Consider the following 12,587-nt stretch of genomic DNA (forward strand, 5'->3'; position numbering starts at 1 on the left):
ACCTACTCTTCATTACGATCGCAAAATTATGGCCTGTTAATAGTTCCTAGAATATCAAAATCCACAAAAGGGGGTAGATCCTTTTCATATTTGGCTCCTAAACTATGGAAAAGTCTACCTAACAATGTTCGAGATGCAGACGCACTCACTCAGTTTAAGTCTAGACTAAAGACTCATTTGTTTTGCCAGGCCTACACCTAATTTATCCTTCAACTCACAATTAGGCTGCTTTAGTTATGTCTGCTGGAACCAGAAACAGTGATTATGATCTATAACTCTGAAATAAATTGAATGGCATCTATGCTAATATTATTAAAAAAAAAATCCTGTCTCAACCTCGGGAATCCTATTCGTGTTGGACTCCACTGCTACGTATCGCTGTGTGATAATGACTAATAGCAGCTGGTGCCAGCCAAACATCACTTCAGTCAATTAAGATGGACTTCAGAGGATGAACTGCTGCCAACTCCAACCAAAAGACATGGTATACTTCATATGCCATTGCTTGAACCTTGGATTTAGGATAGACCTCACTGAAATTACCGGCCAGGTTGAACTGCGATGCACCAAACTGATCTCTGCCTGCATCACCTCAGTCTAATGATGGACTACACTCTTGAAATGGAATACACAGACCATCAATGAATTGCCAACAAAACTCTTCATCAGACAACTAAAAAGGACAATTGCATCTATGTGAACTTCATCAGTTAATCCAGGATGGACTTCAAAAGACATTAATCATTAATCATACAGTTCATAAAAAAATCTTTGTTTAAACACGGACCATTAACACTTACTTAGTTTAATCATTTTAAACCATGACTTGTACTATACATAAGTAATATTTACATTATATTCATGATGTTAGCCAGAGGGGAACTGGCCCCCACAGTGTGTCTGGTTTCTCCCAAGGTTATTTTTCTCCATTAACCAACATCTTATGGAATTTTATGTTCCTTGCCACAGTCGCCTTCGGCTTGCTCACAGGGGTTATTAATACAATTATTATTTACTTACATTTAAACACAATTCACAATCGTATTTTATCAAAATACACAATGCTCACTCTAGAACATTATAAACATTACAGTTTTATCTTCTGCTAATATCTGATCTTCTGTAAAGCTGCTTTGAAATTATGTGTGTAGTGAAAGGCACTATACAAATAAAAATGACTTGATTGTTTGTTACACCATTAAACCAGGGCTCCACACTAAGAAAATTACTGTGGAGCCATTGGCTCCTAAACTGAAAAATGAAGGTGCCAATTGGTTGTTTTTAGTAGCCATATCACAGATTTTCTTGATTTAGATTGCTGTTCAGAAACAAGATAGAAATCAAAAGAAAAGTCAGCCAGCTGATAACCCATTCATCAAAGGTTTAATAATCAGTATATATAGTTGAGAATTTAAGTTTGCATTCCCTTTTGTCTCATGAATGTTTACATCACTTTCATAATTTATAAAAATATAAGAGATTTGTATTTATTTAGTACTGCTCTTCAGAATCTACAATACAGATATTTAAGTAAAGTGTAGTATGCAAATAGTAGTGTTGTCTTCTTGAGCATCAATGAATGTTTGCATTCTATACATTTAATTATAATTATATAAATATAATTTTAATTGTTTAAAATCTTTACTGTTTTTATCCCAGATACAGAGATTACAAGTGCAAATTTAAAGAAACCCCAGATGCAGTTTATTGTGCTACTCCATTCCCAATGAATAATTACCAGAAGAAGAAAAGTGGTACAGAATACAGGACTTTTAATTATAAAGAAGCCCGAAATACACATGGAAATCATATTTTGAAATGTCTGCGCTCCCAGTTGTGAACTCACTGATGGCTGATTCGCTGAGTAAGTGAATCTGAGTCACACTGCTAACCTGAGCTCCTGAGTTCAAACCCTCGTGCTGGGTTTGTTGATGCGTGCGGTGCATCAAGCTCGTCAGAAACAGAACGGGTGAAATGCGGCACAAGACAATCTGGTTGTGCACGTTCTAAAAACATTCAATAACTCACAAGATGATATCTGACGAAACCGCATACGAACACATACAACCTGACTGTCGCCAGTGGTGACTAAATTTTAAATGACTGTCCCATATCAGTGCTCTACAGATATAAATTCATAAATTCATCACATTAACCTCAGCCATCCAGCCATTTACGTATGTTTTTTAGTGAAGAGTTCTGTGGAGCAAACGATGGGTTTTCTGTCACCGGTTTGGTCTTGCTGTCAACTTTTAAACTCTGTGTAGTTTTCACAAGAGGGATCAAATATTTAGTCACTGAGTTAAAGATTTGATTATTGGCTGAATGTTATAAACATATGAATCCCTGAGAGAGGAGACCATGCTACTAAATCAGTTGTGATGTGTACAGTAAATTAAGAGTGTGGATATAAACTTGAAATTAGACAACCCAAAGAAGACCAACAATGACTCATACACAAAAGCACAGAAAGTATCTGTACAATCCAGAAATGAGAAATGTAACCGGTGTTATGAGAAATATATGAAGTAGACGGTTTTAAATAGTCATCTTCACCCTGCAGCTGTACAGCTCTGACAATAAATAACCGTAGTGACTTTGCTTCTATTCATATCAAATGCCTTTACTATGTCGATTTAACGTTTACATTTTGATAAACATTACCCAAGGTCTACTTGCATTTTGGATTCTGAGCAGTTCAGATTTCCAGCCACATGTATAACTGGGGTTTAACAAAGTTTATTAGGTTTTATCAGCACTTCATCTCAAACCGTGCATTCAGACCAGAGGCATCGAGAGCGTAAAATCGACTGGAAGTCATAAATTTTCTATGACAGTTAGCTTCTCTCGGCGCCGAGAAGCGGCGCGGCGAGTCTTGGGTGGTGCGGGCGTCAGAGGAAAGTTCAAGTGCAGCCAACATTATGGTAATGAGCTTTGACACGTTTCGGCGGCAACCTATTGGAATATAGAAGTGCTCTGCTCTAGCGAAGTCTAGAGAACAAAACAGTGTAAATTTTGGTTCCCACCAAACATTATTTCCGAAGACAAAATGGAGAAACTGATTATTGCCGTGGCGAGTTTTCCCGTAATATTTGATCTGTCCCCGTTTGTTTCCAGGGATATAAATAAAATAAAAAAAACAACGAGTGGACAAAGGTGTCTGAAATTGTTAGTGTGCCAGGTGAGTTGATGAAGTGGATATTATGGTTTATATAATATTATATAACAATATATAAAAATATTTCATGAGTATATACAGTACTTGTGATATGTCGTCAAAAAGATACCGGTCTACATGCCTGGATGTTTTGTGACCCCTTTAAATATAGTTCACAAAACCAAGCACTCAACGAACGTTGCCGCCTATTTCAAATACGTCAGAGCATCCACAAATTTTCGATAGCGTTGTTGGCAGGGCAGCCAGGGCAGCCAGAGCGAATTTTGAAGCATTACTGAAAATAAGAGGATTGGTCTATAGACCTTATTCACAGTAGTGCCATGTTTGATTTTTAATGGGAATGGAAACGAGGCTGTGAGCGATTACTTCAATAAATCAGATTTTTCACAACTCATGTTGTCTAGAGTTTGTCAACTGAGTGTACTTGAAAAAAGTTTTTTTAATGTTTTGTACACTGAACGATCCAAAAATACTTTAAACTGCAGTACAGCCCATTGAAGAGAATGTCCGTCAATCCCACACAGCCTTGTTGTCATTCCCATTCAAAATCAAAGATGGCGCTGCTATGAATAAGGTCTAGCATGTGCTGAATAACATTTACATATTTTTTTCTTGGTAGATACCTTTAACAAATTCTATAACAGGTAGCTATAGGGTAGTTCATTTAAAACTTAAAATTTCTGTCATCACTGATCACCCTTAAGTCTGAATTAGTTTTTCTCTGCCATGGAACCAAAAAGGAGATGTTAACCCTCTGGGGTCGACGGACACACCGGCATCCTGCAGGATATTTTCGTCATTACAGCAGAAACACCTTAACATACTCCGTCATTTTTGGGTATACAGATAAGTGTAAGACATCATTAAACTATTCTAAAGGGTCTACTTTTATTTGTGTACACTCACAATAACAACAAAATCTTGTGCTTTTGTAAAATAGAGCTGTAAGCAGTCTCCGTGTTCACGAGAATACTTCAGAAACACGTCACAAAAATGAACTGAAACTCTGCTCTGTCTAAATAAAGCTAAAAATGTCTACTTTTAAATAAAACAATTCAAATTTAAAACAAATATTCTCCTGCAACGCAATCTGTTTGAAACAAAGCGATGTACACTTGTTACTTGACTATCTAATTATCTGTAATGTGATCCCACCCACCAGCAGAGCGCGCCATTCATACGCTAATGTGCCGAGACGATCAACGCAAATGTACATGCCCCCGACTCTGAGGTTTAATGTAAACGCAACTCTAGTATGGAAGAGTTAACATTTTCCTCAGAAGAGGGGGACTCCGATGAACATTTGTATTTTGAAGAGAGACTTGATCCAGCCGAGGATACAATTTCAGACAAGTCATTTCGTTTTCATTAGTTGACATGCTATTTTATATAAACATGTGCATATTTTACTAGTGGGACTTTTTCCAGACTTGCCAGCCAGGATTCAGAGTATTGACATTTTAAATATGTCCTAATAAGCAAGTTTTAGTTACATTTAAATGTTGTTTCTGCTGAAGCAGGTATTTAAATTGTAAGCTGTATAATATAAATATGATATGTAAAATGATATAAAATTATATGAATGTTTAGATTCTATTTTAAATAGCGTTTATGCTGCCTCATTATCATCAACAAAGCTTGTGCTTGCAAATATCTGTTCAGGTGTAAATGAGTAAACTGCACTTTAAATATGCCCATATTAGAGAATCAGCATATTATATTGATTTCTGAGGGATCATGTGACACTGAAGACTGCAGTAATGATGCTGAAAATATATACATTTTACAATATATTTAAATAGAAAACTTTTCTTTTAAATTGTAAAAAGAGTTCAGAATATCAATGTTGTTTCTGTATTTTGGATCAAATAAATCCAGTCTTGGTGAGCAGAAGAGACTTCTTTTAACAGTAGCGTAGGTCTAAAATTAAGTAAAGTCTTTATGTAAAGAAAATATATAGTCAGATTACTTCTTTTAACTTAAAACTTGATTTGGATCATTAAGTCTCCTCACATTCATTCTCTATCCCTCATTGATATTCCCAGGGGAGGGTCTTTGTCTCTCATGTGGGAATTACAATGAATATACATGATCATTCACGCCTCCTCGCATATTACCTTTCAACACTAAAATTGTCTTATAAAAGTTGAAGTACTATATTGTTTTGTATAAATGAGTGATCAGGATGGTTTTCACATAATTTTGTAGCAAAAACTCTAGGCTACAAGATCCAGTTCTCAAAAGTCTTGTGGACAAATGTTTATTATTATTGTTTGTTATATGGCCTTATTTCGGTGACTTAAAATTGTTGTTTTTTCAAAAAACATGCATAAACGTTATTTTCTCAAAAATACAAACGTGTACATGTTGCTCACATATTATTGTAGCCCAGTTTGTGTTGAATACAGTGTTATCAGACTTTAGCCATTAATATGTTTTTAAGCAACTGAAAAAACACAAATGTAAAAGGCATGTCAAAACTTCTCCAGGGCCCAAAATACCTTCAGACCCCAGAGGGTCAAGCAAAATGTTTAATCTACATTTATGTTTATGCATTTTGCAGACGCTTTTATCCAAAGCGACTTACAGTGCCCTTATTACAGGTACAATCCCCCCCGGAGCAACCTGTAGTTAAGTGCCTTGCTCAAGGACACAATGGTGGTGGCTGTGGGGATCGAAACAACAACCCTCTGCTTTCCAGTTCAGTGCTTTAGCCCACTATGCCACTACCACACCAGTCTCAGTTCACTGTCACTTGTTTTTCCATTCAACGTAAGTGAATGGTGACTGAAACTCCCTAATATTTCCTTTTGATATCCACTGAAATAAGAAAGTCATACAGGTTTGCAACAGCATGAAGGTAAGTGATGACAATTAAAATGTTTGTGGGAAATATCTCAAATAAAAACTCGTCAGTTACCTTAAAAATGGCCGTATAAAGTTGACAAGATGTATTGTAAATGTTAACAGATTAAATTATGAAAGAGAAGGAGAGACGCTGATTGATCTGAATAACTCGCAGCACCGTGCAGGCTGCTCTGTCTTGTCTGTGCTCGCACTGTCAGTGTTCTCTTTGGTCTGCGACATTACCACTGCATGAGAAAAGGGACGTGTGGCGTGAGAGCATGAGAACAGTGTCAATTGCGTTGGCAGCCCTAGATCTAGAGAGATGGAGATGAGAGATATAACAGGTGTAACTGTGCAGCTGAGTAGTTCTGTTAGATTTACAATTATTGTCAATGGTAGAGTAAAATATGGAAGTGATTTGAAAGGCATCAAATGTCTCTCCAACCTTGCTCGCTTGCAAATTGTAACCACTATGTCAATTATAAGCAGGAGCGACAGTGTTAAGAGATGCAAAATAACGGCATTTGCATTTCGGATTAACAGGTTTATGAAGGTTTATACATGTGTAACATCGTAAGTACAGTAAAAATGCGCTTCCCTACATGCGCTCACACAAAACCCAAGCGTCAGCTGCTAAATGACTGATGCTCGAGAGAGAAACCGAAAATCCAGGATGCACTTGGCCGAATCTGGGCCGAAACCGAAAATCCAGGATGCACTTGGCCGAAAACCGAAATTTTTACCTATTTAAAAAAAAAAAAAAAATGTTGTGTATAATTTTATTCTTTTTCATTAATTTCATGAATTTAATTAATCTGAATTGAAAAACTACAAACCAATAAAATAAATCACACTTTTATTGAAAGTAGCACACCAAAATTGGACAAAAAATATATTAAAACTATATTAAATATTATTCTTCTTTCAGTTCTGTAAAAATCTAATTTTACAGATTTTATTAACAATTATCCAAATAATGTAAAGTTTTAGAAAACTATTATATGCAAAACAAGAGTCAAGAAATGAACTTAGCTAACATCTTTCAAAAAGTTTAAATATGCAACAGTAATTTTAATTAAAACAACAGGCAGAACACAGAATGGCAGAGGACCTCTATTCCACTGATCTATATATCTATAATATATAATTATATATATATAGATCAGTGCTCTATTCTGTTTATGTAAACGTATGTACACTTTAAGTGAAAATGATTGTGCAAAACAGCAGTAATTGAACTAAACCCAACCTCAACTGTAAACGACAGATGTATCCTCAAGTGAAGAACAAGTGTAATGTAATTGCTATACACATCATATTGGACCGCTTTCTATTTAACTACAAGTGACAGGTTTCTCTTCAAGAACAAAAGTTGCTAAACTTTCTGACAGTCTCTCCTGTCAGAAAGCTCATCAAGAACATGAGATGGTGCACTGAACAGTCTCTCACTCTCTGTGCTGGTGCTTCGGCAGATAAATATCTGTGCGCAATCCGCGCAAGCAATGGAAAGCGGTGTTTGTTTATGCGCCCGTAGTCAAGGGGATTGTCGCTTCTGGCGTAGTTCAGCTATACGTCTCAAGTTGTGTTGTAGCTGCGCTAGTTGTGACATTTTCCTGTAGAATCACTTGCCAGTATTCTGTATATATATATATATATATATATATATATATATATATATATATATATATATACAGTGAGGAAAATAAGTATTTGAACACCCTGCTATTTTGCAAGTTCTCCCACTTAGAAATCATGGAGGGGTCTGAAATTGTCATCGTAGGTGCATGTCCACTGTGAGAGACATAATCTAAAAAAATATCCAGAAATCACAATATATGATTTTTTAACTATTTATTTGTATGATACAGCTGCAAATAAGTATTTGAACACCTGTCTATCAGCTAGAATTCTGACCCTCAAAGACCTGTTAGTCTGCCTTTAAAATGTCCACCTCCACTCCATTTATTATCCTAAATTAGATGCACCTGTTTGAGGTCGATAGCTGCATAAAGACACCTGTCCACCCCATACAATCAGTAAGAATCCAACTACTAACATGGCCAAGACCAAAGAGCTGTCCAAAGACACTAGAGACAAAATTGTACACCTCCACAAGGCTGGAAAGGGCTACGGGAAATTGCCAAGCAGCTTGGTGAAAAAAGGTCCACTGTTGGAGCAATCATTAGAAAATGGAAGAAGCTAAACATGACTGTCAATCTCCCTCGGACTGGGGCTCCATGCAAGATCTCACCTCGTGGGGTCTCAATGATCCTAAGAAAGATGAGAAATCAGCCCAGAACTACACGGGAGGAGCTGGTCAATGACCTGAAAAGAGCTGGGACCACCGTTTCCAAGGTTACTGTTGGTAATACACTAAGACGTCATGGTTTGAAATCATGCATGGCACGGAAGGTTCCCCTGCTTAAACCAGCACATGTCAAGGCCCGTCTTAAGTTTGCCAATGACCATTTGGATGATCCAGAGGAGTCATGGGAGAAAGTCATGTGGTCTGATGAGACCAAAATAGAACTTTTGGTCATAATTCCACTAACCGTGTTTGGAGGAAGAAGAATGATGAGTACCATCCCAAGAACACCATCCCTACTGTGAAGCATGGGGGTGGTAGCATCATGCTTTGGGGGTGTTTTTCTGCACATGGGACAGGGTGACTTCACTGTATTAAGGAGAGGATGACCGGGGCCATGTATTGCGAGATTTTGGGGAACAACCTCCTTCCCTCAGTTAGAGCATTGAAGATGGGTCGAGGCTGGGTCTTCCAACATGACAATGACCCAAAGCACACAGCCAGGATAACCAAGGAGTGGCTCTGTAAGAAGCATATCAAGGTTCTGGCGTGGCCTAGCCAGTCTCCAGACCTAAACCCAATAGAGAATCTTTGGAGGGAGCTCAAACTCCGTGTTTCTCAGCGACAGCCCAGAAACCTGACTGATCTAGAGAAGATCTGTGTGGAGGAGTGGGCCAAAATCCCTCCTGCAGTGTGTGCAAACCTGGTGAAAAACTACAGGAAACGTTTGACCTCTGTAATTGCAAACAAAGGCTACTGTACCAAATATTAACATTGATTTTCTCAGGTGTTCAAATACTTATTTGCAGCTGTATCATACAAATAAATAGTTATAAAATCATACATTGTGATTTATGGATTTTTTTTTTTAGATTATGTCTCTCACAGTGGACATGCACATACGATGACAATTTCAGACCCCTCCATGATTTCTAAGTGGGAGAACTTGTAAAATAGCAGGGTGTTCAAATACTTATTTTCCTCACTGTATATATATATATATATATCTTGAAAGTTCTGCTGAATAAACACTGCAGATCGCAAATTTGATGTCCTTATCAGAAACTTTGAAGAATTTCCACACCGCTGACATGATCGGCCTTTGTTTGGTAGCGCTGTGATAAGGGCTAGATCGATCCAGATTGAAATCTGAGCACTGAGGGCGGGCGAGGAGGTATATATTTTCGGCTCATATTTTCGGCCTTTTTTCTCTTTCGGCCGAAAACCGAAAGTGCCATTTTCGGCCAAAATTTTCGGCGGCCGAAATTTCGGTGCATCCCTAGTTTTGACTCACGCAGTCTATCGTGAAACAATTGAATTATTTGTGCCAGGAGTACAAATGAAAACATGCAATATCAAAACGGGACTTCATACCTTTGTGATGAAAATGTGATCACCAGATAAATCCAGTTCGCCACACATGGGTCAATTGTCCATGACAAGCGTTCATTGAAAAACATCCAATAGCACTTTTTGTCCATAAAAGTGATAAATCTGAGACATATTGATATATTCTCCATTGTTTACATGAGATCTCGCCTGAAAGAATTACCCTTCGACATCGTTCTTCAACAAACTATCTGAGCAGCATTCATGTTGTAAAGCTATATATGATCTTATATATTAGAGTCTCATAAACAAAACAAGCCTGTCTCCAAAGTCTGTTTAAAAAAATAATAGCCAAACAGTGCCGTCAGATTGTGTGTCTTCTTGAAATGCGGAGCCTTAATTTTACTCTGTACGCCTCCAGCGATTTTACAGTGAAAAAAGCTTGCAGAAACCAAATTTTTTGTTAGATCTTCTTCAAATTTGAAACATAAGTTCTTTAGACTTGTAGCTTTGAGAACATTGTATTTATGTGTTGTCTTGGTACTTTTATTATAGTTTTTTAGATTATAAAATATTATATAAAAGGTTTTTATAAATATTTCCATTATTGTAAACTTCAGCTTCTCTAACTTTAAACTTGGGAAATAAAGCCCAAGGTGTCTTCTTTCAAAAGATACGACAACTGTCTCCATACTCCAAAGGGTCCAGTAAATACAACCATTTAACTTCAGGCATGTCATTTTCATGGTTTGTGCACAAAAAGGGGGTGCGTATCAACAGGTTAAGGAACCACGGATATCCTGAAATAGGATTTGCTCAGCAAGAAAAAAGTAAAAAATAATAATAATAATAATAATAATAATTAAAAACTAGAGGGAACAAAAGTTAAATTTTTGCACATTTTCTTTTTCCTGACAGTGTGACAGACATTCCAGACAGTCATAACAAAAAAAACTGTGCTTCTTCAGATTAACCAGTAAACCAAACATGAATGGTATATATTACCAAATGGACATACATTGCTCACCATCAACTGCATGGAGGTCTCTGTGCTCCTGAAAACAGCTGTAGTACTTGTATTTTTTCCCACATACATCACAAGTATAACGGAAAGCACCTGGATTAAAAAAAAAGACACTTCTATAATCAGAAATGTATTACTAAAGTCAACAATTTCCCCCTTAAGAAATTTCTGGAAATATTTCATGAAAAAAATAAAATAAAAAATTACTTACTATTGATTCCTAAGGATGCTCCTTCTCCAGATGCTGTACTCTCTGACTCTACAGAGTAAAAGGCACACAAATTACAAAAATCTATATATTGGTCACTATCGTTACTTAACAATTTCAAATTCCACTTAATGATTCTTTTAATACTTTTAGAACACTTCACCCCACCCAATAATTGGCCCTAACTATATTCTAAACTAAAATACTGAACAAAAACCTAACATTTTTTGGTAACATTGTAATTCTTTTTATTGAAGTACCATTTATTACAAACAAAACACTTCACCCCAGGATGCATGACCCAAACAAAACTTCACAAATGCATTGAGGTGGTAAAAATGACCCTTACAGGATTTAATGGTTTTCTTTTAAGAAAAGGTATTTTTATTTCTTTATCTTTAGAAACTATTTACGAATTAGATCAATGGCAAATTATTAATGTTTTTAGATTAACAGTTTTATTGATTCATAAAAATGACAAAGAAAAACAAAACATACATACACACAATGCAGCAACATTTAACTCCCACTACTACCCCCTCATCAAAAACCCAGACCCCCAACAGACTTCCCTGTTGTCTCACATAAGTACACACACAGAAACATAAAATACAATTCTAAATCATACACATCTAAAACTATACCTCTCCCTCCACAGTCCCTCACCGAGAGTCCCCCAAAAAACGTCAAATAACTGCCCCATTTCCAATCAAATGAAATCACAGATCCCCAGCCATCTACATTACACCTCCTCGAAAGCTGCCACCCTCCCAATCTCCTCGCACCACTCCCGATTTGAGGGTGCTCCAGCAGACTTCCATCCTCTTAAAACAATCTGCCTGCCTGCACATCGCCCAAAAACCTTTTTATGCGATTATTTTGAAAAATACTGCGATTGGTGGTGGCGTAGTTGGCTAAAGCGCTTAACTGGTAATCAGAAGGTCGCTGGTTCGATCCCCACAGCCACCACTCCTTGAGCAAGGCACTTAACTCCAGGTTGCTCCAGGGGGATCGTCCCTGTAATAAGTGCAATGTATGTCGCTTTGGATAAAAGCGTCTGCCAAATGCGTAAATGAAACTGCAAAAAGGCAGCTGGGGTTTTCACACTTGAGCCCTCTTAAAAAGAACCTAACTGAGACATTTTTTCAGTTCAACCACAAACAAATAAATATATAAACAGTGAAACAAAGTCTTCTTCATATTCAGATGTCAGGATTTTAACATCTGATACAATCTCCAATTTTCTTTTCATCTCATCAATCGATACTGATCATTTAACTTTTTATCAGCAGCTCTGTCAAAACTGTTTACATGTAAGCTTTCTGCTCAAGGTCACTGTTAACTTAATTTCCCTGTTGGTTAAACCATAGTTGTTGCTTAGTTTTTGCTGTCAAAAATAATTTTGGTTGATTGAATAATGCAATAAACACCAAACATAATTTTTAAATATAAATGTTACTCTTTATTCTAGGCCTTAAAAAATAGTTGGCTCATAAAAAATATTCTTTACTGTATATAAGACAGTCCTAAAGAATGAGGCTTAATGACAAACTAAAGTTGAACTGATAACCCATTGGGTGTAATTAAATTTAAAGCGAAAATTTTGGTTAGTTTGTCACCATTTAATGTAATTATTTTTATTCATTATTTTATTATATTTAGTAATGCATTATAGTATAGTAACTAAATATTTAAT

At 36.6% G+C, this 12,587-nt stretch overlaps 1 protein-coding gene across 6 annotated transcripts in view; it reads right to left on the minus strand.

The window, feature by feature from the left end:
- znf618 (zinc finger protein 618) overlaps positions 1–12,587 on the minus strand; it is a 59,738-nt gene that overhangs the window by 22,250 nt on the left and 24,901 nt on the right. For 4 of the 6 annotated variants that reach the window (XM_052119041.1, XM_052119023.1, XM_052119009.1 and 1 more), the window contains exons 5-6: positions 10,895–10,942; positions 10,678–10,776 (exon numbers count right to left, since the gene is read on the minus strand). The exons of 1 other annotated variant lie outside the window; for it this stretch is intronic. In XM_052119041.1, coding sequence (XP_051975001.1) covers positions 10,678–10,776; positions 10,895–10,942 — 147 coding nt within the window. The remainder of the gene's footprint in view (positions 1–10,677; positions 10,777–10,894; positions 10,943–12,587) is intronic. One more of the 6 variants, XM_052119031.1, reaches the window with a different exon arrangement.

This window comes from Xyrauchen texanus, chromosome 4 (assembly GCF_025860055.1).
Source record: "Xyrauchen texanus isolate HMW12.3.18 chromosome 4, RBS_HiC_50CHRs, whole genome shotgun sequence".
Classification (NCBI taxonomy): Eukaryota; Metazoa; Chordata; class Actinopteri; order Cypriniformes; family Catostomidae; genus Xyrauchen; species Xyrauchen texanus.